The following is a 27066-nucleotide window of genomic DNA, read 5'->3' on the forward strand; positions in this document are numbered from 1 at the left end:
AGAACATTTTCTCAGATTTTTTATTCCAACGTATACATGCGGATCTTTTTCTGCCTTGGATTAGATCTCTCAATCAACTGACGATCTTTGCTTTAAAATAATGTAATGACAGAATATATCCTACCCCTTACTGGATAACTGATGATAGTAGCTAACTAAGCAATGAAGTGATTCAGCAGAAAGAAGTCGGCGAGATTACAAAGACATATGTCGTACGGACGGACGGACACTTGAGAATTTGGGATAGGGGTTAGGTCATACCTTAGCAGCAGTAGTGTTAATTATATTTGAGCTAGTAGCGGTACCACTACAAAACGATAATGTGTCCACTTGCGTGTATGAGCACAAAGGGTCAGTATCAAGCAAATCATCAGAGGGAGGGAGGGAGGGAGGGAGGGAGGGAGGGGAGGGGAAGGGACATTTTCCTTATCCAAGCAAATATCTCAAGGAACTTCCACCTTTTCATTTTTCTATCAGTTTTTTTTTTTTTTTTATGTTTTCTCTCCCGGCCCCTCTGGAGTCTGGATAGACAACCCAATCTTTAACTGTCAACTGCCACTATAAATAAAGGATGATGAGAGCTTCGACTCCTCAGGGGCAAGCCTCAGCCTCGCATTCCACACAGCACAGTCTAGTCTGTCTAATTGTAAGACTCAGTTACTTTTACTCGCTCCCCAAATAGTATTTGATAGCTTAGTTTAGCTCTTCCAGCTAGATAGCTCCCAGAAATTAAACCTTACAAGCCCTCTGAATTTAAGTGAAGATTGAACTTGTAGTTGCATTACTACAGCATTAATTGGCCACGGGCTTTCCGCATTTTTTACTGCTCTTGTTGGAATGGATACGATAAGAGATTTGGCTTCCAAAAAGGCAGCAGTGATCTTTACCAAGAGCTCGTGTTGCATGTGTCACAGCATCAAGGCGCTCTTCTATGAACTTGGTGCAAGTCCCGCTGTTCACGAACTTGATCACGATGCAAGCGGAAGGGAAATGGAGAGGGCCTTGCGGAGCTTAGGATGCAACCCGGCTGTTCCTGCTGTTTTTATTGGAGGTGAATTTGTAGGATCGGCTAAGGATGTTATATCCCTTCACGTCGATGGATCTCTAAAACAAATGCTCATTAATGCCAGGGCGATTTGGTTCTAACAGTAAACGATATCCATGTTTTCTGTTTCTTGAGAAACAACTAGTACCGTGACTAAAAGCTGTTTAAGGTACTCAGCATTCTAGTTTTTCTTCTGTCAAGGTTGCCAAACTTTTAAAGAATTGGCTCTTAGATAATAATATATATAAAAATATATATATATTGTCTTGTGGGCTTTCCTTATAACTACTGCAAGTTGTGTATTCCTGGTTCAAAGTTAAGCTTTTCAGGAATGCCTTCCTCTATTCGCTTTCTGCTGTTCACGTACATGAATTTAACAGCCACGGAGCAACATATTTACTCCAAGAAAATTCAAACATTCAAGTATTATGGCTTAAAAATGAAATGATGAACAGAAAAGTGTAACATAATACCAAACCTACAACCCCTCCCCCGGCCGCAGCGTGAAACCCTCTCGTTTACTCAGAGGTGCTAGTCAAGAAGGAAACCAGTTATCATAAGAGGTAGCGAGCCAATTCTATTGGGCAGAAAATTTACCAACTATATAGGCGTGCAAGCCACTTTTAAGTAGTTTTAGTCCTTTCTCGGCAATATTTTACTTGGAATCGTGCTATAACTAGGTCAGTCGTCTCTAAGCACTAGCTTATCAACAATCCTTCATCTATTGGCTCGCCAATCCATGGCCAAAGAAAATATTCAAACATGTCCAAAGAAAGCAGATAATTTGCAGCTTCATTTCGCAATGGAAAAACGTCCTAGTTCGAGTCCTATCGTGACTTGAGACTCGGTCCAATTTTCAAGTCCAATAACTTATGAACCTCGGGGCCTGTGAGGATATTTACATCGAATAAGCTCTCTGAGCCAGCAAGGATTCCATGCGGAAAATTACGTCCAATATTCTGGCTTGAGTATTGTAATCCAACGGATACAAAGAGGCTTTTTTCTCCTTTTTTTTCTTATTTTTTTCCCCCTCCCCTGATAGACAGTTAAATCTATCCATAGATGTCTATATTTAATAAAGCAAACAGAATAAATGCGCATATACCTCATTTTAAATCATCATCGAAAGGAAGCGGAACGGCGTTTTCATTCTACTTCAATTTTGTGAACGTTCTCATCTATATTTATGTCTAACACTCCCTGTTCGAAATGCAATAAGAGTATATAAAAATTAGTTACAAATTCATGCCTGAGTAATACATTGGCTGGTGCAAAGGTGATATGCGAATTATTAGTGGGTGCAGCACAAAGAATCAGAGCCACCGAAAGCAATCGCATTGTGATCTTTCTAGCTACCGGAGAATAAATTGAGAGGAAGATTGGGAGGAGAATCTGATTGAGATAGACAACCCAGGATCAAGAATTTTCTGCTTTTGCTGTAATATTTTAGATAACATTCATCTTCGATTTATATTCTATATATATATATATATATATATGTATGTATGTACATATATTGCTGACATGCATAAGGCACTGGACTGTACACGGTGTTAATACAGTGTTTGTTAGGGAAATTGATTCTTGACCAACAATTTAGCCAAGAAATATCATCAAATAGATCCTTTGAAAATCAAATGATAAAAGCTCTCTACTCTCCAGCCGTATATGGATCTGTTCAAAGGTGACAGGATATATCATATGTGTATGAACCAACTTGTTTGGTGTGCGTGGAACAATATAGTATCCAGGCTGAAAGTAACTTTAGTAGTTTTCGGGCATCTTGGTAAAGACCACCATCTTTTGAATTTGCTTTCTTTCACGTTTATACCGGAGAGGGTAGTCCACTTTCAGCTGCTTTATTTATAAATAGAGTAGCACGAGAGAACTTAACTTCAAGCAACCTCTCAGCTTTGAAATCACCGCTACTATAATATTAGAACTTCTCCCTTTTACTTACCTACTGCCTTTGATAGCAAGACCCGCCATCAGATCAGAATTCAACTTGGATTCGGGATCTGATGGTTTGCGAATACATCCAAATCTAGAAGATCGAAGACACCAGCAATAATCTTCAGTCCTGTCTCACAGTCCGATACTGTATACATCTTAGCTAATCAGAAGGGTACTAATTAATCATCAAATGGACAAGGTACTGAGGCTGGCGTCCGAGAATGGACTGGTGATTTTCAGCAAAAGCACATGCTGCTTGTGCTACGCAGTCAATATTCTGTTCCACGAGCTGGGGGTTACTCCTTATATTCATGAAATCGATCATGATCCAGATGGAAAGGAGATTGAGAAAGCTCTGATGAGGATGGGGTGTAATGCGCCAATCCCGGCAGTTTTCATTGGCGGGAAGCTGGTTGGATCCACCAATGAAGTCATGTCTCTCCACCTGAGCGGCTCCCTCCTTCCACTTCTCAGGCCATACCAGCCATCGACTTAAAAGAAGTCTGCTGCTATAAACTTAATTTGCGTTTGCAGGCGTTTGTTTGCAGTACTACTAGATTAAGAAGAAGAATAAGCTTCGTCTCTCCAGTGTAGTGAGCTCTCTACAGTCTACATGGAACTGCCAGTTACTATTCTCTCTAAATCCATAAGCAATCGTCTAGCTATTAATTATGTGTTGAAGATTTAGTAGCTAGTTTCCATTAGCATGTATGACCACGTAGCTTAGCTATATGCAAATTATATACATATATAATCATCTGGCCTGTTCGCCTAGTCAAAGAATCATGTATTCTATTTGCTTTCCTTAATGATGAATTTAGTGTTATTTTAACTACTAACCGCGTAATAAAGTTATAATATGATTAATTTATTTATTTGCTCTAGTTTTAGCAATCATTTAATTACAGAATCCAAGAATATTAATATTGCAAGCACTAGTATACATAAGCATAACCGGATTGATGATGCATTCACGTCATTAGTTTGCATCAATATGCGCTAATGAATTTACCAAAAAGATGATGCATCACCAGTTCCGAGTTGTGGCGCTTCTTGATTATGCATCCGACAGGATAGTAGTTGCATGCACGAAGATTGGCGGACGAGCATTATACTAACATGCATTACCGCAACATTTACATTTGCCTCCCGCCAGCTCCCCTTTCTGATCTCCGGCGAGCGGAGAATTAAACATCGATCGTCTGAATAATTATGCAAAGCTTTGAATCAACAGAATCTGGCATCATTAGACCTTAAACTACTGGCGGTTACGTGCATTCGTACAAATGCACGTAGCATAAGCGGACAAAGATGAACAAGTTAATTAATCAATTAAATGGATTCTTTTGGCGGAATGCTTGGAATATGTCAACTGCTGGTGATAAAGGGAGGGGACCCAATGTAAGAGAAAATTCACAGGGACAGAAGTTAAATGCTGATGCTTTCTGCTGTCAATATTCCTGCGGCATTGCTCAATTTGATAAAGTTCCAAAGCAAAATCATCCACTTTTCTAGTGTATATCATCAGCTGCAATTGATTCTTCCACTTTCCGGTAGACAATGATAGCTTGCTAACTTTATTCTTGTGTATTATGTTTGTTTTCAATTCCTAATTATATTAGTTTAGAAAATTTGAAGAACAGATCGTTGGGGTGTTGCTTCATCAAACTACAAATGCATCATCACAAATGAAATAAGTCGCTAGGCTCATAATGGCTGTGGATTCTCGATGCTAATCATATGCCGCTGGTGCCGGTATGAGAAGACCCTTTAAGTAGCCTCACTTTTTTTTTCTGATTATGAATGAATTGTATTGTGTTTCTGTTAAGTAAAAGTTCATTGAAGCCAACGTTTGTTATTTGCTTCTCTAACATCAGATGATTATGTATTAGGAACCGCCAAAAAAAAAAAAAGAAAGAAAGAAAGAAAGAAAGAAAGGAAGATTGAGCAGAAAGTCGCAACAATCTTGGGTCCTTTTCATCAAAGAAAGGAAAACACAAAATAATTGGTGCCGCCACATTCATTTGTTACAGAGTGTAACAAACACTCACATGTGGCCAAGTTTGCAAAATCGAAACCCGATTTTAATTTTAATTTTACAGGATCGGACAGTAGGAGTGTAAGATCCCACCAAAAACTCCCAAATTAACTAACATTCATGTGTAACGAACACTCACATGTCGCACCCTTTTTTTTTTGTGTGCAAGTTTTGCACTATTTGATGTATCTTTCAACTGAGTTAGTGTAAATCAATATTTGATGTAATTTGCTTACTATTTGATGTATCTTTCCACTAGGTTGGTGTAACTTTTACACTATTTACACCAAAATGGTGTACAAGTTAAACTAATTTGGTGAAAAAAATATACTCCTATTATAGCAAATAGTGCAAGACTTGCACTAACTTAAAAGAGTGTAACACTCTTGAATTATGATACAAAAAGATCAAGAGTGGAATAGGCCTTTGTCATGTGGGCTGTCAAACTGTTTCCAAGATGCCTCCAACTTGACAAGTAGCTATTGAGCAAGCCGTAAAACCATCAGAAGGGAAGAAGCCGAACGAGCAGATTCTTGCATTAGATAAAAGCGAGCAACAGCCTTCTAGACGTCCCGATTCAAGATTCTTGGATATGGACGGCAGAGAGGAACGATCCATATGCATTCCGCACCGAGAATCTCTGGCGGATGAAAACTCGGCAACTTTCTTGAATGCGCACAACCGGTTGCTTTTGGGCTTCGGTATAAGTAATTAGAATCATTTTTTATTTTTGAAACAAGATGACCAGGAAAAAAGCGAAAATCGTTGCCTCTCTTTACTTCTAATTAATGATCTTTTAATTTCTTTCTTGATAAATTTGCCAAATTGGTCCCTAGCATGTAGGGCTGCAAACGAGTCGAGTCGAGCCGAGTCGAGTTTTGAGCTAATCGAGCCGAGTCTCGACTAAATTTTACCAAACTCGAGCTCGACGAGCTGGCAATTTTCGAGCTCGAGCTCGACTTGAATCAAGTCGAGCCGAGCTCGAGCTCGAAAAAAATAAAAAAAAATTATTTTATTTTTAAAAAAAATAAATAAAATAATATTTTTTCTGAATAAATAATAAAATATTAAGGATATATACGTAATTTCACTATGAAAATAAAATAAAAAATATATATAATATACGTAATTTTATTATTAAATAAAAATAAAATATATATATATATATATATATATATATATAATCAAGCTCGCGAGCTAACTCGCGAGCTAACGAGCTTAATATTCTGAACTCGAGCTCGACTCGAGCTTGACTCGAGCCGCTCGTGAGCGACTCGATTCGTTTGCAGCCCTACTAACATGTACCAAAAACACTTTTTTAGTCCCTAACATATAAAAATAGCCAAAATTGTCCTTCACATTTAAATTGTGATCCAATTTGGTCCTAATGCTCGTTTTTGCTCATTTCTCCGGTTAAAAATAGCACGCACTCTCACGTGGTCATATTTTCAAGGGCAAAAGTAGAAAACAAAAGCTTTACTCAATTGGCTAGTCTGTTACATTGTGTAGTAATTTGTGCACCGAGAGAGACAAAGAGAGAGAGAGAGAGAGATTCATCAGCTAGCAGCAGAATCTTATCATCATCATATCCCCAATTGTAATCAGCAATACAATTCCTCTTTCAAAGTTAATAAGATTACTGCTATCATCATTATCATCATCGGCAATACCTACCCGATTTGAAATCTCCCAATCAATCCGTAATATCCCTCACATATGAAAACCTTTTCAGGATCAAAATAGCAATGGAAAAGGGAGATGGGCAGTGGCGCCAAGCAGAAGCAGCTACCCAAGTGGAAAATCCATTTTGAGAAATCCCCAAAGCAAAAAATCCAACCTCTTCCGGAATTCGTCTGCCCCATCCCGGCTCCCTCATGGTTGACCCCGTTATTGTCTCCTCCGGCCACTCCTTCGAGCGTAACTGCATCGATGCCTGCAAGTCCCTCAACTTCAGGCCCACCCTCCCCGACAGCTCTGTTCTCGATTTCTCCACCCTCATCCCTAACCTCGCCCTCATGTCCGCTGTTCTCAACTGGTGCCATTTTATTCTCTTTATCCCTCCTCCCAAACCCTTCGATTTCTGCTCCGCTCATAACCTCATTTGTACCTTATTGCTCGCTTCCCGTTCCCAACAGAAGCCTAATCATCAATTATCAAAGTTCTCTTCCCAAGAAACCGAGCTGACTCGGATGCCTAGTCAAGTTTCCGCCAGCTCCAATGAATCCATAACGGTCGCCACTGTCATCAACAGGCCCACCACTCCTCTACCGTTTAACCACCTGCCCTTATTGTTGCTGCTCTTCTTCGTCCTCCTCAGATATTGAGTCCTTGTGTCACTCTAGCTCCCTCGAAGAAGACAAGTCCATGACCAAGCTCCGAAACTCTCAAGTGTTCGAGCAAGAGGAGGCTCTGCTTTCCCTCCCGAAACTAACCCGGACCCAGGAGGAATCCCGGGTGAATCTCTACACTGCGTGTCTACTCTCGGCTCTCCGGCCTTTGATCACCTCCAAATATGCTTCTGTTCAGGTGAACTCAGTCACCGTTGTGGTAAACTTGTCCTTAGAGGGTCGAAGCAAGATAAAGATAGTGAGGTCAGGGATCGTCCCCAGTGGATCTGGGATTTGTGTTTTCCAATTTTGCCCTTGAAAATATAACCATGTGAGAAGGGCGTGCTATTTTTAGCCGGAGAAAGGAGCAAAAACGAGCATTAGGACCAAATTGAATCACAATTTAAATGTGAAGGACAATTTTGACTGATTTTATATGTTAGGGACTAAAAAAATATTTTTGGTAAATGTTATGGACCAATTTGACAAATTTCCCTTCTTTCTTCCTATTTTATTCAAATAATAGTCTCTCCAGTCTTTTCTAGTGGGAGAATTCTCTCTTCTAGAATTTTCTAATGGCGAGAGTTTTGCTCCCTCTCTCTCTTAGAATTTTATTGGGAGATTTTCTTTCTTATTTTTGGGATTTTACTTATTAGATCTGAGATTTCTCATACTTGTTTTGTTAGATCTAGAAATTCTCAAATCTGTTATATCAGATTTAGCTTTTTCTTTGGGCCAAATTTGTTTCACATCAAATTTGGCGACATGCATAATTGCACATAATAGGACTGCAGATGATCAGAAGACGTTTTGGAGTCTCATAGTGTTATTTTTTACTGTTTAGATTTGTCCTTAATATTCAATTTGACGTATCTTCTGCCATTAATGCAAATTGATGAGAATGAATTATAAAGTACTTTTATCCCAAAAAAAAAAGAAAAAGAAAAAGAAAATAGTGCCAACAATGAAGCTCTTTGGAACTAAAGAGTGAGACATTTTGTTTCATGCGTGGCAAGTTGTACGGTGGCCATTGACCGACCCCAACGGAAATCCTATAAGTTCGTCAATGACCAATCACACCCAGCCAACTGGGTGACCCAATTATAGTAGTTGTCAAAGCTGATTCCAATTTTACAATCATCATTAATTATTAACATTAAATTCTAATTTCTAAGATGCACTACTCCAATAACTAACTTTCCCGAAACATTTAATACTAATTTTTTTGTTCCAAATTCTTCAATGGATTTGATTGTACCAAATTCCGAGTATCGAAGAATTTTGAGTCTTCCAAACTCATAGATTCATTATTATTGTTGCAGTATCGAACCAAATGTCATGCAGAGGAATCAATCCTTTCTAAGCCCATAGTGGATGTTCAATCCTCCCCAACTAAACTAAATGGCTAGTTAGTAATTTGATTTAAGTGGATTGGATTAACCTAAATCCATAAATCAAATTACTAGAAACTATTAATTATTCAAATATTCAATTTATCACCCCTAATTACAGGATCATCGTACATAAGCGTATACATCATGATTTGCGTACCAGATACGTGCACTCGCAGGCCTGCAATTTGCAAAGCCCGAGGATTTCGCCCGGTCGGATTCAAATATGGACCATCCCGGAGTGCGAGTGCACCCAACTATGGCGGCGGAAGAAATGAAGAGAGAAAAGAACAATAAAATAAAAGAGAGAGAGAGAGAAAAGACGGTGCAAATTAAATTACACGCACTAAAAAGGCAAGGAAAAGAAAAGAACCGCTAAAAAAAAATGAGCGAGCACTGAGCAGAGAAGAAGACGAGCTAAGCGTCAAAAGAAGATTAGTAGTGGCAGTAGTATCATTTAAGGAAATAACAGTGACCTTTTCTGGTCCGTATGTCTCCTTTTTCCCTCTTTTATCTGATGTCGAGTCCAAAGCACCGACACAGTCTCCGACTTTCGCCAGGTCGCCGACCGATGCCGATTCCTCTTTAGTTGATGGCGTCTTGACTCGTTTCATCCGGTACTCCTGGCCTTCATTTGTTTATTCGTTTTCTAATTCGCTATTTATTCCTATACGCGTCTCATGTTGATTCGAAAATCGGATGGAATGAAATAGAAAGCTGTAGAACTTTGTTAATACTTTTATTGCAATTAAACATGTTTTGGATACCTGATTCTTAGCATACTGGAATGAACATTCTAGGTTTCGGTATTCTTTTCCTTTTTCTTATTATTAAAAGTATTTTTCTGATTTCTTTTTTGTATTTGAAAATTTGCCTAAGTATTGTTGGATGTAGTAATATGTTAGCACAATTCGGAAAGCTAGGGTTTTGTATGCAATTTGTTGAACAGGGGCTTTGTATGCAATACTTAATTAATTCCGTACTGTTGGGTGCATCATCCCGTTGCAGAACCTTCTGCGAAAGCTGTTGGATAACATTTTTTGCCCTCTACTGTTTGGTGATAGATTATTGGATTCATTTTTCAAAGTACAAATCTGTGAAAAAACAACTTGAATGTCTGTCTCATTTTCTATAACAGTAAACCAGTCGGACTAGTTTCTCTGTGTGGCTTTTTGGCTGGTATTTCGCCACTGTTCTCATCAATTTCTTCGGCTATTATGCCTGTTGATTTTTCTTTGAGGTTCACTTATGTTTGTGTTGGCAGGTAAATTTGTAGAGCCAACTTATCCTGGAGGTTAAAAAAATTGGAATTGTTTGCACTGGGCTTTGGGCAGAGGTGAAGGGTTGTAATGGCTGAAGGGGAGGAGCAAGTTGAACTTAAGTTCAGAATCTATGACGGGACAGATATAGGACATGGAACCTATATATCATCAACAGCTATTTCTGTGCTCAAACAAAGGCTTGTTCATCAGTGGCCTCAAGGTTATTACCCATCTCTGTGTGTGTGTGTGTGTGTTTTTTTTTTTTTTTTGGGAAGCCATTACCTATATTGTAGATCGTTATCATCAATCGAGTATTCATTCAATGTTTCGAGTTTCAATCTTGTTCTCAAGTTGTATGTGTTCTTTGAATTCTTGACTTGCGATGGTGCTGATAACGCTAGTTATGGTCATGTTCAGGTTCCGGTGGTCTAAAGATGTACTTCTGATATTCCTTTTCTAGTTTATTTTACTTTTTATTTTTATTTTTTTCTTTCTTTCTTTGGTAGTAATTGGGTGATCTCTTATGAACTTGTCTGCAAATTGTAAAAGATAAGTTGTTCTTGAGCTAAAAGTTAAGTTGCTTGTACTTCTCTCAAGTTCTTAACCGGGAGGAAGTCGTGCCCTGTGATTGTCATTAACTTAACGTAATTAATTTACAGATGAAGGCTTGTACAAGATTATCATCTGACCACACGTGATTGTTATATATTCTTATTGTTTTGGTATTTTCGTTGTTAAATATTGAAGGGGTGGATATGAAACAAGGAAGAAACTGGCATGAGAAATTATGATAGTTGGACATATAGACTTGTAGTTTATATCTAATCTCAGAGTATCAAATTCGATCTCTTTTTCCCAGTCTGCATGTGAGAGTCTGAGAGATTTGGTACCTGGAGAGATTACTGTAGTTCCTATCTCATCATTACAGACTTGTTAATGCCGAGGCTCTTTAAATCACTAAATTTTACGAAACATTATTTCCTTATCAATCGGATTGGCTAGAGTTGCTTGATTTAGATTTGCTGAAAGATCATATTTATTGTCGTGAAAATCTTATAATAAAGTCAAATCATGCACCCATGCATCTCGTTATACGGTCTTTTCTATTTAGATTGGTTTTTGTGATCTTATTTGGTAAATACTTGCTATCGATCATGCAATTTGCCTTGGTTCCTTCTATGCATTTGGAACTTGCTCCGCATTGATCTTCTTTTGCATTCTTTTAGAGCACTTAATTATGTTCTATTCGTATCCACCACTTTTAGATAAATCTATCGCACCCAAGTCAGCTGGTGATATCAAACTAATACATGCTGGAAAGATTTTGGACGATGGAAGGACACTTGCTGAGTCAAGAATACCCATTGGTGATGTCTCTGGTGGAGTTATTACAATGCATGTCGTGGTGCAACCCCCTAATAGTGGAAAGAAGACAGGTATTTTGGCTTATGCAACCCCCAGAATCCAACACATCCGTGGCAAGCATTCATTTTGTCTATGATTCTTTTAAAAATTTAACATTTGGATGAGTTTATGGTGTTCTAAAGCAACAGCCTGTTATCTTGTGATTGTTTGATGCTAAATTTTCAAGAAATTGGCCTATTCTTTTCCTTCTATCAGCTTCCTGGTGTGGTTCTAGCGTGCCTGGGCTGTGGAGGGATGTTTGCAGATTACAAAATGAAATTTTTACGGCAACCGAAGAAATTAACCAGGAATGATACATAATTGTAATATGACTGTCCCACCTTTATATCGTTGCCATACGTTGTGCATTTTCTTGTTTGTCAAAGTCAAGGTTGTCTTATTAAGTTTTTATTTCTGGTGTTTTTTTTTTTTCCTATTTGGCTTTTTAGGAGAGCTGTTGGTTTTTATCTAACATTCTGCTTCCTGGCTTTTGTTTCTCCTCTATGCAGAAAAGAACCCAAGTGAGACACAAAGATGCTTGTGCGCCATCCTTTAAAGTCAAACAGTCTGCTTCGAGGCCGAATGCTGAGAGGAATTCCCTGTACATTTTCACCTTCCTACCTTCTGTAGCGCAACGTAAAATCTCCATAGGATTTCTTTTCAGAAACAGGAGTACAACAGACGAAAACTTATTATTGGCATACATGAATTGGAAATCAACCCTTTTAAGCTTTGCAAGTGTTTTTGTCGTTGTGTTCATTCTTCAGAATGGGAAATGACCGCTACGCATCACCTGGTATATGATGGGAAAATGTTGGGTGATACGTGTGTATATGCAACTCCTGGTAAGAAATGGACGACTAGGTAATATAGTACCATTCCTATTCTGTATAGGTCGCTAATATGTATGTAATGCTTTCTTGGACTACGGCGTAAAATGGGAACACAGTCCTAAATTTTTTAAAAGATTAAGTATACAATAATAAGGAGCATATGCATGTTACATTTGTAAAAATAAAAAAATAATTAGAATTTAAATTTACATTGAGACTCATTATCATTCATGATAGGAGTAACACTGCTGGTATAAAAACATTTTTATCATTTCACACTATTGATAATTAATTGAGATTAATTATCATTTTGCTTGCATTATAAAATATGTCTCAACTCACTTTTTAAATATTTTTAATCATTTTTTATTTCATATATATATATATATATATATATATATATATATATATATATATATATATATATAAATCACATAAAAAAAAAGTAACAGTGTTTGGACAGTGAAATTATTCCAAATAATATTTTGCTTGCATTATAAGCATATTTTTCAACTCATTTTTTTATATTTTCTATCACCTTTTTATTTCGCATATATCACATCACAAAAAATGCTATAATAATTATTTCAAATAATACTTTAGCCAAACAAACCTAACTTATAATAATTATTTTAAATAATATTTCAAATAATAATCTATGTAATTATTTTAAATAATATTCTGTGCAAACACCAACTCTTTATAATATGTTATATGCCCTACCCTGCTTGCAGATGCAGGTGCCAGGTACGCCCTAGAGGCTAGAGGTGCGAAATTTTTCACTCGCATGACTTATTGACTTGGCTTAAGATTAGAGGTGGCAAATTAACCCATTTAACTAAATTTATCCATATCCGCCCATGAATAGATGGGTATGGGTATCTTAAATTTAAATTTATTAAATGGGTATTATTGGGTAACCCATCAAATCCAATGAATCCATTTAGAATTCTCTCCCCCCAAGTCTCTTCTTTTCCCCCACCTTTTTTTTTAAAAAATTTTTCATTTTGTCATGATGTTAATTACTTTTGTTTCATTATTATTATTATTATTATTATTATTATTATTATTATTATTTGTTAGTTTTATCTTATTATTTTATTTTCTCTTAGTTTGTTAACTTGCTTATTTTTTAGCATTACCAATTTATGATAAATTTTAGCCTATTTTCTTATCTTTATAAAATGAAATTTTAAATTTATATATGACAAAAATGTTAGGGGTTCAAAATTTTTGGATTAAGTTTTTATAGTACTTAGTTCAAATTTTTATATTCTTATTATTCAATTATTAAATAATAAGTAATTTTGTGAAATAGAGTATAAATGAAAAAAAAATTGGTAATTAAGTTTATTAAACATTATAAGTAAATATTTAAAACTAATGATGGGTACAAATAGTGGTATAAATTGATAACTTAGTTTGCAAAAATGAATTTAAATGAGTTTACAAAAATTTAAAATAAATGGGTTATAAATGGGTAATTGGGTTATCCAATTCATTTTTTGACTTACCCATTTATACTCATCTAATTAAATGGGTATAAATGAGTTGACTCACTTATACCCATTACCCATTTTACCCAACCCAAACCCGTCCAAGTCACCCATTTTGACACCTCTACTTAAGATGCAGCGTGAAGGAATCACTCATTTTTTGGGCTGAAACTTGCAAGAGCCCTCGGCATAATTGATAGTACTTCAATAAAAAAAAGAGTTTGGTTAGACGAAAGCTCGTTTTAATTGATTTGTTAAGTAAATAAAGTTTGAACAGTAATGAATGATCATTAACCCAGTTTAAATTTTATATTGAGAAGCATGAAAGTGAAATTTGAGGGTTGTGTGTTTGAAATTTTATATTGAGGAGGATAAAAGCTACGTAGGGGGATGATTTTATAAAAATTTTTGCAAGTGACCTGTGATTCTAAAAAGGATGGTTCGGAACGGTGATTAGAGTTGAATTCACCTAAATTTTTATTTAACAAAAAAAATTCGAGGTACTGAATGATTTGGTACTTGGCCATTAATTCAGTAATATTATATATATATATATATATATATATATATATATATATATATATATATATCCATCGATCAACACCGTCCAAGCTCACGCCAAGGCGCCGTCTCGTGGGCGTGGGAACTGGAAAGGATCTCTTAATTATTAGTGCAAAAAGGGATAATTTTAGAAACCTCCCCTAAAATTTCTAATAATTTCACTGAATTCTTCTAAAATTAAAAAAATTACACATACTTCATTTGCCATTTAAAATAACAATGCTGCCCTTAAATATTTTAATGAAATTCCCTTATTTTAAATATTTTAATGCTGCCCTTGTTTATACTTAAAATGACTTTAAAATTATTTTTGTCATTATTTTTGCTTCTTATTCTTTTTTATTTTAATTTTTTGCCAATAAAATTGTAAAATTGCTATTATTATCTCTAGTTTTTATTAAAATCAAATATCGAACTAATAATTTTTTTGATGAGTTAACTTTATACATAATTCGATGTTTTTTGCTAATCTTTGTTTTCTATTTTTTGGTATTAAAATTAACAATAAATCAAAAAATAATTGTTCAAAATCATTACTAAATTATGATAATCCCACTACTCAAAAAATTCATAATTTTTGAATCAATTATTTTAACATTTTATTTTCTATTTTATAAATCTAAATTTATAATAAAATATCATCAAAAGTATCCTATTATACTGATAAAATTACTATTATAGTTATTTATCAAATAATAGGTATAGACACGAAAAATTCGATACCTTCTCCTTATAATTATATTAGGTAATTTTATAATTTTATAGAAAAATAAATTAAAACTCATTACACAAGAGTATTTTTGGATATTCATTTAAAAATTTGACCAAGTCAATATTATTTTAATGTTTTATTACTAAAACTACTAAATTAAAGGAGGTACGTCTAATTTTTAAAACCTCATAGTGAAATTATCAGAAATCTCGGGGAGGTTTCTGAAATTATCCCGTGCAAAAACTTAGCAAAGGTGACGTGGTATCGTCATCAATCCACGATTTTTCGGTTACTGGCTAAAATTGAGTTACGCCATAACAATTACCCTACTCGAACCCCTCATTCATCAACAATTAAGATTTCCCAAATCAAATTTACCACTATGAATGGTGAAGAGGACAATATTCCTATTCCCAGCCTTGTCGACCAACCTCAAGAAAACCAAGAAGCTGCCGGTGACGGCGAGAGTACAGATCAGCCCAACAGAGAAGATTATGGAAAGACGCTTTACGGGTGCGTTTCTTTTGTTTTTTCATTTTTCTTTTTGTTCTTCTCGCCATCCTTAACGATAAATTTTGATTCTGCTCGAGATGATGTTGGTTGCGTTTGTGGGTAGATGCGAGCATTATCGTAGACGGTGTAAACTTCGAACGCCATGCTGTAATCAGGTTTTTACTTGCCGTCACTGTCACAACGAGGCCATGGTAATGTAATCTGATACCGTGTGAAACAGATTAATACTTGTAGTAGCTTGTTATTTTACTGGATTCCGTGAGACTTTGGGTTTTTTCTTGATTCTTGATTTCATTAACTTTCGACAGAGCGTTCTGAGCAATCCCCAAGAACGCCACGAGCTTGTTCGGCAAGATGTGAAGCAAGTACTTACTTCCTCTCTCCTTCTGCTAGCTGTTTCCGTCTAACTTGTTTTCCCATCTTTGGGTGTTTAATTCTTGTTTCAAATTATTGCTCCTTGCAGGTCATCTGTGCAGTATGCAATATCGAGCAAGAGGTTTGAGATTATAATTCCTTGAACTCGTCATAAGTGTTTACCATTTTGCTTGAATTTGACTAATCATATCTCTGTGTTATCTCCTGTTACCTAGGTCTCTGGGCTTTGTTCAAACTGTGGTGTTAAATTTGGAGAGTATTTCTGCCACATTTGCAGATTCTATGACGATGATGTAATGCTATTTCAACCTTGTCTTCTAAAAGGAGCATCTATACAATATGCATACTGGCTTCCTACGTGATATGAGTTGTCAAATGGTATCATTTGTCTCTTACTTTTGGTTGCAGACCACAAAGAAGCAGTTTCACTGTCATGATTGTGGGATTTGTAGGTAACTGAGTTGGAGAATCTGACTATTTGTTACAACTGAAGTAGAACATTCCTTGTTACCCAGTTCTGAGAAAAGAAAAAAAAAAAAAAAAAGAAGAAACTCTTACTTGTAATGTACTTGTAACGTTTTATGCTAATCATGGCCATGCAGAGTTGGTGGACGGGAGAACTACTTCCACTGCCCTAAGTGCGGTATGTAGGCATGCACTCTCATTTCATTTGTAGCACATTTTACACGAAGTTGTGTTTTCGAACATGCTACTTATGGTTCTATTATATCCTTGTAACGGTCTCCCCACAAGATATCATTTCCTTTCTAAGGTGTGGAAAAATAACGTGTGACTTATCCATGCCAGTTCTCTTTCCCTGATTCCTAAGCATCTGTTCTTAACCAGACCCTTTTGGAAAATGTCAAGTTAACAAGTTTTTGCCCTACCTGACTCAGGAAAACATCATGGAACATTTCCACGGGGGAAAAAATACAAAGAGAGTAATCTTAGATTATTTATTTCAAATAACAGAGTATATTGTATTATGTTGATGTAGATGACAAAGATAAGAATGTTTTAGTGCCGCCTCTTTACTTGATTTAAAAAAAAAAGATTGCTGCTGAAAATCAAGGAGAATGCTTTCTGGTTCTGCTATTCTGATAGTATTACAATGCAACATGTAAATATGTTATACAACAGGGATATCAAAAAATAATGAAATTGTTGGATGGATTTGCTATTTCATCTCTAGAATGTTAAGCATAACTCTGATGGAATGTTTTAGTGGTGTTGGAAAAGAGAAAGACTAGCCATAGGATAGCAATTAACTGTTGACATATTGTTTGTGAAGTTCTTGAATTCTTCATTGTTTGGATTACTGTATTTAGGAAACTAAAGCGTGCTTGTGTTGGGAAATGAGAGCAAAACGGTGGCTGATGGGGGACTGATACACTTTGTATTTCATAATACTTGCTATTGCAATTGTCAAAGAGCACCTTTTGTATTTTTTTTTTCTGAAAATTTTTTGGAGCTTCCTTTCATAAATGTATACCCTATATCCTGGTCATTCTATGAACTTGAAAGGTTTTTGCTTATAGAAGGCAGCAGCACAAAGGTTTATCATCCATTTAGCAGATTTTTTCTTTCCTTTTTTTTCTGGGGATACTCTTGTCATTTTCTTGATGTTTGAAAGCACAGGATCTTGCTATTCTATTGAGTTGCGTGATAATCACTCATGTGTGGAGAACTCAATGAAGAATCACTGTCCCATCTGCTATGAGGTTGGAATCAAGACCATTTCTCCTTAAAGTTCTTATATTGGTACTTGTTTAATCTAATGTTTATGTATTGTTGCTAGTTTCTATTTGATTCCATAAAAGGCACAACAATTATGAAATGTGGGCATACAATGCATATGGATTGCTATTCTGAGATGATCAGCCAAAGCCAGTAAAGTTCAGCTTTTCTTTCTATTTCTTATTTTCTTCTGTTTTGAATCAATAAGCCAGTGATTGATTGTGCTTATTGTTGTCTTCTCCATTTTTGTTCTCCAGATTGTGCTTCACCGTCTAATAATGTCACCTTTGCATTGCATTTATCTTGTAGGTATAGGTGTCCAATCTGCTCGAAGTCAGTATTCAACATGTCCAGAACCTGGGAAAGATTAGATCTGGAAGTATGATAGTATTTTCTCATTGTCCCTTGCACATGGTTGTATAATCGCTCAGCTATGGTGTTTGTGCTCACTATAATTTTTTCGAGGCTTTTCTTGGATTATTTACTTGGAAAATGTTCTTGACTAATTAAGTTAGTGATATGTGTGAAAAAATTATTCAAGACAGGAAGTTTATCTGAAACATGGCCAGTACAAATTAGACAGGCATTTCATAATAGCATTGTGTCCTTAGCATTGTGTCAAGACAATGCATTTCAAAAAATCTTTGTCCTGTTGCTGGTTATTATATATGTTAGGTTGTGTTCAGACTTGATTTCATCTTATAAGCTCAATTCCTCAATTACTATTTGCTAAAGTTGGAAGATTACCATTGGATTAACCACCAGTTTATGATTTGTTACACAACTTTTCATTTGGACGTGAATTGTATTGGTCCAGTGATATACTGAGCCCCATTAGTTCTAGGGATGGTTGACTTTATCCATGGAGTATGTCTTGTGTGAGTATTACATAAATCATTGACTTGGATCATGGCCAAGTGAATATTAGATTGACCATTAACTTGCATTGGGCTTGGCCTCATGTTTCTTTCTGCTTAATACAGCAGTCCATTCTTTAATATGTCGAGAGTCGGAAGCTGGAATGGCACTGAAAATATGTAGTGTTGTCTATTAGATTGACCGGTAACTCTACAATGTGGGTGAATTTCATTTATTCTACTTCTGGTCACTGAAATCACTTTGTATCCATAGACTAACCATGTGACTGACCCATGTGTATGGGGTCTAGTTTTCTCAATTTTTGCATGTAGAGTATTATAACTTAGTATCTTCCTGGCCTTATATTGGTGATCATTCTTTCTGGGACAGATTGAAGCTACAGCAATGCCTGAGGAATACCGTTATGAAGTAAGTCACAGTTTTCCTATTTCCTATTTTTGTATAAACTTCTTGTCCATGTTTTTATCAGATTGCCTCACCTTGCAAGGCATGTATTTGAGGTTTACCTTATAAGATGTTCGTGAATTTTTGACCATGAGAAACTGATTGTTCATTTTGAATTTCTGTTATGTTTTAGTTGGGCTTGTTGGAAAGTTTACTGTCATGGTGGGTCTGGAACTTATGAAATTTTTATTTAAGGGAGTACCTCCTTTACAAATAGCAGTTTGGGTATGCAGGTGCATGCTATGACATGGTTTTTTCCCAGATGTCATTCACAGATATGCATTGACTTTGCAGGTCTCAATCCTCTGTAATGATTGCAACAATACTGGTAAAGCATTGTTTCACATATTTGGCCACAAGTGCAGGCATTGTAATTCATATAATACCCGCATGATAACAACGGGCGAGAATCATCAGTAACGTTGTTCTCCTTTTCTTTTCTCAAAATCAATAACCATGCTCAAATTGCCCCCAAAAGCTGTAGTGTATCAATTGTATGCTTCCCTGATTTATGATCTTCTTTCTTGATCAATGTTTGTAGGAGATATTCTCTTTAATTCATTTTACCGATTCTTGTCACTGTTTTGTTGATGATGCTAATTAGTTGTATGCTTCCCTGGACTGTGATGGTTTCTTGTTACTGTGTCTAGGAAGATATTAGCTGTAATACATGATGTTGATTTTTGTCGCAGTTTTGTTGATATTATCTTTGCTTCTTTTGGATAGTTTTAAGGGAGGTGCTAATTAATTTTGTAGGGGATATATATGACATGAAAAATGTTCCAGCCAATTTATTGTAACTTCAGAAGCTTGGTATTTGGTATCTAGTTGATGTCTAGAGAAAGAGCGAGGCTACCTTGAGTCACAATTCTTAGAGGGCTTTTAGATTTCATATGCATTTGCACAATTGACTGTTGGAATCCAATTGACATTGATACCAAGGTCTAGTAAACGATTTGGTGCTTTGGCCACTCTTGTCGCTGAACGGATTTGGAATAATTGGAGGGAGAATTGCAAGTTTCATTCTCCCATATGTTTGAGTCGACTTGTTAACTCTCAAATTCTCAAATTTCATCCCACAAAGTTCAAATGATGAAATTCTTAAATGCAATTGATTGAGACGGTGCGGAGTGCATTCAGGTCTCTTCTTACGGGGATGACGCCTCATCTTTCTTACGGTACAAACAAGAACTAAGAATGTGTTAGCAAGAATGAAGGGAAAATAAAAACATAGAAAATCTGTTCGAGCCCATGTTAGATGAGGAGGCGGTACACAAGAAAGGAGCAGCCATGTCCTTCGAATTTTTTTCTTCAAACCAAGTGGGGGTTCGAACCCTTTTAACTTAGAAGAGTTCGATGACGGATTTAGTTCCTTTTTCATGGCTACTGATCCGCTGTGACAAATTCTCTCCCAGCCATCTTAGTTTTACAATTGTTGTTTTTCATTATAACGATAACAGTTGTATAATTGACGAGGCTGTCAAAGGCGGCAGCCACAGTTGAGAAATTTGGAGTCTTTTCGTGAAGAGAGAGGGTTTCAAACTAAGGAGCATGTTGCCTTTTTTGCATTGAATTCAAATGTTCAATGGCCAGGGACACGGGGGCTGGTCCTTGTTGATTTATTCAGGGGTGGACCTTTAGCCAACAATGTCCTTGTGCCCCTAGATCAATCTCAGCCCCTGCACTTAACACTGACTGTAGACGGTGTTCTTCCCGTGCCCATCAGCCTGCCTTGGATCTCAATATCAGCTACCTGCATTGCAATGAATGCTCAACTCCTACAGATTTGCCCTTTTTTTTTTTGGTTACCTAATTCTTTGATCAAGAGAAATACAAATAGAAAGAGGGATATAAGAATAATATTCTTTGATCAAGAGAAATACAGTGATCTGGAATCTCATTGTACTTCGGATTAATAAAAACTAACATTAGGTCGTGAGTTTCTCAACATCAAATCAAATCCAAAATTCTTCCCTAGAAAAACCAACTGCTAATGGCGAGGGCTGCTGATTTTGCAGGCAGAATTGCGCCGCGTATATACTTCTGATTCTGCGGATGGAAATGCGACCGGCTATGATGGACGCCACCTGCCATATTGGTACACGTTTATGGTTTGAAATATATATTGGTTAGTTGTCAAACATTGACCAATGCTTTTCTTTTTAGGGTTTTTCTGCCGGATGATAGATCATAGAACACACATTTAACATTCCCCTGACATATTATATATACACACACACTAATAATTATTACCTTATCTTATATTTATATACTTTTTTATTTAATTTTGTTTATCATTTATTAATAATTATTTACTTTCTCTAATTAATTTTATATTAACAAAAATATGATACCTAAAATATATTTTAATTAGTAGGGTATTTGGATGTCGTCGTCAGCGCTGACGCAACCTTTGATAGTACTACTGCTACTACTCTGGAAGCCTGGACACGTGGCACATAAGACGTTATGCTCTGTCGAGATCCCGGCAGTGAGGCCCGCCCAATCCGTTCCGTGATGCGCTTTTTTCTCTTTTTTTTTTTTTTTTTTTTATTTTTCGGGCTTTTCTTTTCTTGAAAAAGAAGCAACGGCCTTTCAATTTAGTTGAGGCACCGTGCCACTTTTTTTTTTTTTTATTTTCTTAAGATTTAATAACTATTAGTTTAGTAAAAAATTAAATACAATAGTTTTAAAAAAGTAATATGTAATAGAAAATTAAAAAATACAACAGAAAATTTATAAAAAATCTCATTTTTTATGCATTTTGATACTGAATTAATAGTTATTGGATCATGAGGAAACAAAAAAAAATTAAAATATGATGTTTATGTAGGAAAAATAGCAATATAATAAAAAGTGGCACAGCGTGTGGGACAGAAGATCCGTTGCAATTTAGCCCTCAGTTCCTCTTCACCCATCGTCGCTGGTCTGTTCTTTTTGTTTTCTGTTTTTCGGTAGAAATATGGAGGTTTGAAATATAAAACATCTGACAGCACCAAAGTGGAATGGAACTAGATTAAATCTTGGACTAGAAAATAGAAATAAGCAAAACCAAAAAAAAAAAAAAAAAAAACAGAAGGAAGGAGGAATGTAAGTATTTTTTTGGAAAGAAGGTAAGTGCAAAATGAAATTAGGGAAACTAGAGTTCAGGGAAGAGGAAACAAAGAGAAAATGGCAATTGACTAAACTCAACTCTTTCAAGGAGAAAAAAAAATCCTAAATCCTAAATGTAGTTGTCATTTTCAGCTCCAAAATAGGGCAGCTTATCCTTTTCCCCCTTTGGAGTCTTACTAACACAATATCAGCATTTATTATTCTCCTCTTTTTCTAGAAAAAAGCAAAAAATAAAATAAAATAAAATCTTACTTGTCATTTCTTTTTAAATTCCTCTCTGTCCAAACAAAGTGCGTGTTAACAGCCAAACAAATTTCCAGCAGGGAGAGACTCAATTCATTCCCAACGGATTAAATTTCTTAACTTATGTTCTTTTTAGAATTTTTTAAAAAATTTTATCAGCACACTCGTCTAGTCCGTCAGAGTTCAATCATCTCTGAATTTCCTTTTAACTCAATTAGATTTATCCCCTTCCCTCTAGTATGTCTAATGTAAAGTAAGAGTAGACGTAGAAAGGAAATTATCAAGAGAAAAAAAATATATACCTCCGAATGTTTCTAATCTAACTGTTCTTGGATTAATTTCGATTTGTTAGAAGGAAGAGAAAAAAAAATTTATATATATATATGCGCCGGACTCTAGTCCAGCGGCCAAATCTTAAATCTGGAAAAAGTACCTCAAAATTCGACGCAGCCTCCCCCAAAGTCTTGGATCCTTGCTGATTGGTGGTCTTCACGCTTCACGTGCACATCATACGACTACAGCTACAGCTGCAACTACAACTAAGGACTACAAAAGCCGAACCAAAGTGATAAGGTTCGGAGTCATTCTAGGAATCAGGAGTGGCTGTCTCTTCCTTCCCTCTAGCTCTACTTACTTAGAATGCTCACCTAGTCTATCTTGAAACTTCTTCAACAAGCTAATTTATTAGTCCCGATATGCTACAAGAATTGAATTACTGGCTTAGATAAAAACACCAAAAAAGAAGAAGAAGAAAAGAGAAAAAGCCGCACGAGATGGTTTTGATGAAGAGTCAAAAGCCGGAGGAGCTGGAATCAGATGGTGGGGTGGTTGGACGGCGGGTGTGTGACTTCTGCGGAGATGCCGCGGCTCTTGTCTACTGCAGAGCCGACTCTGCTAAGCTCTGTTTGGCATGCGACCGTCAAGTCCATTCCACTAACCCGCTCTTCACTAAGCACACTCGCTGCCTGCTCTGCGACGCCTGTGATTCCACTCCCGCCACCATTTTCTGCTCTACTCACTCCTCTGTACTCTGCCAGAACTGCGATTGGGACACCCATACCAATTCTTCTTTCTCAGCTGTACATGATCGCAGGCCTCTCGAGGGATTCTGTGGCTGCCCCTCTGTGACTGAACTATTGGGGATCCTTGGGTTTGAAGAGCTTGGGAAGAAAGCCCTTTTGGTTTCTGATGCTCCTGCTTCTGCTGCTCTCAAAGAAGCTAGTAATACCAATTCCAGTCGTCATGATGTTGATGATGCTGAAAGTGTTTATGAGCTGTCGGATCTGTTGGTTTGGGAGACGCCTTCGATCGTCAGTCTTGATGATTTGATTATGTCCAGTGATTCTTCTTTTGGACGTAGTTTACAGGCTATGGGGGTTCCTCCCCTGCCTAAGGTATGTTCCCCCCCCCCCCCTTTTTTTTTGGGTGGTGGGAATCTTTTTGGGCCTATGATGTCATGTGTTCTCTCATGCTGCTATTCTGTTGGTCTTTCCACACTGTCATATGTTCTGCAGATATGTTGGGCTTTCCATGTCCATTTTTAAGCTTTTGTTTTTATTTCCCAAGCATTGGGTCTATTCATACTTCACAAATTAATGTTAAGGCACATTAATAACTATCTATTCATTCTCTTGTACAAGACTGGAAAATGAGAAATGTTTTCCGTGGAATTTTAACAAACTTTGGGCACTTGTGTCTTGAATTAGAATCGAAATGCTACATGTGGACAACACAGAGAGGAAATGCTTTCCCAGCTACGCCAAATGTCAAAGTTAGAACCTAACATCAATTGCGGCCAAGCGGATGTTGAACCCCTTGTAGGATTTCAACTCCCGGTACCCGAGCAGAACCTCCAGTTTGGGCAGAAAGATGAAAGCCTCGATCACAATTCTGAGCTAGTGTTAGGTTCTTCATATGAGGTGATGCTTCTTTTATATCTAGTTATTCATGGGCTGATTTATTTGATCAAGGCTAGATTCAGACACGTTTGGTTATTTCAAATCGGTACATCTGCATAGCCAGTTAAAAACAGGATCTCCGTACTAGGAGATGTTAGGCGATCTTAACTTCAAACCTTCAAATAGTAATAACACTAACAAATTCGAAAAAAATGCTTCTAGAATTTAGAGCTGCCATCTTCACTTCGGCAGTATAAGCTGAACTGTTTAACGTTTTCCATTGTCCAACAAATTTGGATCTTGGCGTACTTCAGGTAGTTGAAACTGTATTTAATTTGTTCTAGATGGTACTGTTCATAATAGAAAGATCTTCCCTAACCTATAATGTGCTTTGTTACTTTTTCCTTGTGTTATTTTAAGCAAAGGGAAGGTAGAAAACATTACTCTCGGAAAATAAGAGGAAACGAAACTAACCCAAAACGAAAAAAAAAAAAAAAAAAGGAAATGGAACGAAAGAAAAGCAAGTGATCGTGTTGGTTACCTGCAGGCCAGCGCATTTCAGTGGGGCAGTGATAAAGTTGAGGATGAAGTTCAAGACATTTCTACCTTATTAGGGGAAAACATTGAGCTGAACCATATAGTTCCTGGCAAAGATTCAGGTGTTGGTGACAGCCCAGGGCCCCTAAGAGGCAGTCACGAAGAGCAAATGCATCCTCCGGCAGCTGAAACCCTCCAAACCCTCCCTAGACCTGCTATTCGTGAGTTAAACAGCCAGGAGAGAGGCTCAGCAATTTCACGGTATAGGGAGAAAAAGAAAAATAGAAGGTACCTCCTAATCCATCATAAGGTGATGTTAGGACTCAGGACATTATTGTTGTGTTTACATGTTGCCAGTAAGGGAAAATTGTGCCACTTTTACTTGCAAATCCTCTTATTAACATGCGAGAATCCCTGTTTCACGATGTTTGAAAAGCTTAAAATATCTCAAAGTGGAAAACTTTTGCTTTGATGCATCACATCGTTACAGCCTTGACATGCTGCTGAAAGTATGATTCACATAGTATTTATTTATTAATTGCGTCAAAGAACTCTTTTTGAAGCAAGTTGTTTGTTGATTTGCAATCTACATAGGGGACAAAGCAGCTGTGCAAATTGATTCAGTGTATCTTTAACTGATCATGTAACCAAAAATGAAATATCTATCTCCAATACAATTTTAGCCATGGCTGACCTACTTATATATGGGTAGTTGCGTGTAAGTTGAGCCCTTAATTGTGATTGTCGAGATCAAGCATCTGGTACTGGTTAGATGCATCACATGCATACTCTGTTGATTTATAAGTTTTTTGACTGAGAGATCTTTAAAACAACAACAGGTTTGACAAGCACATCAGGTATGAAACGCGGAAAGTTCGTGCAGAAAGTCGGACAAGAATTAGGGGACGTTTTGCCAAGATGGCTCGCTGAGGCGCCTCTGTTCACCTGTGTGATTTTAGGTAGGACAACACTTCGAAGTTTTGGACTGAAAGTAGCCATTGCTCCAAAGGATGTTTGATGAGATGGATCACTGAACTGCTGCTACCTTAGAAGCAGGTGTTCTAGTTGTAAACGAACTAATATATCCTGCTTCACTTTCAGTCTAAAGGCAACTTGATAGCCTTTGAAGTTAATGTTGGTAGTAGTTGGTAAAGCCAAATGTTGTACTCCACATATAGTTTAGGCTTCTTAGTTGAAACGTGGATTTTTCACCAGCGGAGCTTGTGAATTGGCAAATATATGTAGTTGTTCCCTGTGTGTATATGGATAAATCTGATGCCAAAGCACAGCATGTCGAAGTCTCGAAGACGTAAAAAAATTTTCCACCAACAGCGGATATGGGCTTCCTGCTCTTGCGGTCAAAAGTCAGTTCTAAAAGCTTCTCGAACTCCTGGCACTATCTTGATTAATTGTACTGTCATTATTAGATCAAAGGTATCAATCATAATTCAATTATATTGATCCGTCTAAACTTGTATATTGATAATCTGTTCAAACTTGTCCATTAATTTTGAATGGAACTGAATGAATATCCAATTAAATCCATTTATTTGGTGCGCATTGGGTTGATTCGATTCATCTACTTATACCTATTTTAAAATAAGTATACATTTAAACTCAACTTTTAGTGAATGTTAAGTAAATAAATTTGAATTTTTTTTATTAATCTAATAAGAATAAAATATTATTATTTCTTGTCAAATAATAAGCAAAAAAATAGAAAAAAAAAAAAAGAGAGAGTAGAATTCTAAGTGATTCAATCACAGCGATCAGTAGTAGTATTTCTTTCGTGCAGAAAAAAACTCAAAACAGTTTGGGAAAAGTTTGCCTATTGCATTTGTGACACGGTTTTCCCAATAATGCTCGTAAAAAATTTGCTGGGATACGGGATCTGGAAGCCAGGAATCCAATTTCGTGACTCCAAGTCGAAAATGGAACCCACACCTGTACGGAATAATCGTTTTCCACTCACCCGAAATAACAACGAGAGTGTTTAGACTTTGAGTGCAAGGTTACTTAGAAAATATTTTTGGAATGGTAATGTATAACATTTGTTTGTGACGTAATTAGCATGTATGACGTGTATAAAGGTACTTAAAAATATATATATAAAACAGCAATTGAATTCAATAGCATTTATGATGCAATAAAAACTCGGTTGTCTGCATGCTATTGGTGAATTGGGCCAATCAAACGATTGACTGTAGCGGCGAGAACCACACGCAGTCCCCAAAATCCAAAGAAGACAAGGGGAAAATGTGTATAATCAGAAGGCTTCAAGTTAGGAACTTGCCTGTATGTATT

At 36.6% G+C, this 27066-nt stretch overlaps 5 protein-coding genes and 1 pseudogene across 6 annotated transcripts; all 6 read left to right on the forward strand.

Moving 5' to 3' along the window:
- Positions 1-582: 582 nt before the first annotated feature.
- LOC113730579 (glutaredoxin-C11) lies at positions 583-1333 on the forward strand. The gene has a single exon (XM_027255384.2). It carries the CDS (start codon positions 838-840, stop codon positions 1144-1146), a length of 309 nt encoding a protein of 102 aa, XP_027111185.1. The 5' UTR covers positions 583-837; the 3' UTR covers positions 1147-1333.
- A 1594-nt stretch (positions 1334-2927) lies between these two features.
- LOC113734477 (glutaredoxin-C13-like) lies at positions 2928-3833 on the forward strand. Its single transcript, XM_027261047.2, has one exon. The coding sequence runs from the start codon at positions 3189-3191 to the stop codon at positions 3492-3494; it is 306 nt and encodes a 101-aa protein (XP_027116848.1). The 5' UTR covers positions 2928-3188; the 3' UTR covers positions 3495-3833.
- A 2952-nt stretch (positions 3834-6785) lies between these two features.
- Positions 6786-7360, forward strand: LOC113743499 (U-box domain-containing protein 40-like; annotated as a pseudogene).
- A 1645-nt stretch (positions 7361-9005) lies between these two features.
- Positions 9006-12158, forward strand: LOC113734463 (membrane-anchored ubiquitin-fold protein 3). 2 transcript variants are annotated; one of them, XM_027261026.2, is made up of 5 exons: positions 9006-9371; positions 10019-10236; positions 11282-11452; positions 11637-11743; positions 11930-12158. In XM_027261026.2, exons 2-4 carry the CDS (start codon positions 10104-10106, stop codon positions 11732-11734), a joined length of 402 nt encoding a protein of 133 aa, XP_027116827.1. In that variant the 5' UTR covers positions 9006-9371; positions 10019-10103; the 3' UTR covers positions 11735-11743; positions 11930-12158. The 2 variants fall into 2 exon arrangements, with proteins under 2 accessions (XP_027116827.1, XP_027116836.1); XM_027261035.2 differs by lacking the exon at positions 11637-11743 and having other exon boundaries at positions 9080-9371.
- Positions 12159-15302: 3144 nt separating this feature from the next.
- Positions 15303-19549, forward strand: LOC113734457 (E3 ubiquitin-protein ligase MIEL1-like). Its single transcript, XM_027261012.2, has 12 exons — positions 15303-15535; positions 15639-15726; positions 15844-15900; positions 15999-16031; positions 16126-16203; positions 16319-16362; positions 16513-16553; positions 17549-17631; positions 17709-17800; positions 17957-18026; positions 18896-18934; positions 19265-19549. Exons 1-12 carry the CDS (start codon positions 15405-15407, stop codon positions 19388-19390), a joined length of 882 nt encoding a protein of 293 aa, XP_027116813.1. The 5' UTR covers positions 15303-15404; the 3' UTR covers positions 19391-19549.
- A 3345-nt stretch (positions 19550-22894) lies between these two features.
- Positions 22895-26023, forward strand: LOC113734449 (zinc finger protein CONSTANS-LIKE 13). Its single transcript, XM_027260999.2, has 4 exons — positions 22895-23721; positions 24034-24246; positions 24773-25050; positions 25602-26023. Exons 1-4 carry the CDS (start codon positions 23101-23103, stop codon positions 25690-25692), a joined length of 1203 nt encoding a protein of 400 aa, XP_027116800.1. The 5' UTR covers positions 22895-23100; the 3' UTR covers positions 25693-26023.
- Positions 26024-27066: the final 1043 nt, after the last annotated feature.

Source organism: Coffea arabica, chromosome 1e (genome assembly GCF_036785885.1).
Source record: "Coffea arabica cultivar ET-39 chromosome 1e, Coffea Arabica ET-39 HiFi, whole genome shotgun sequence".
Lineage (NCBI taxonomy): Eukaryota > Viridiplantae > Streptophyta > Magnoliopsida > Gentianales > Rubiaceae > Coffea > Coffea arabica.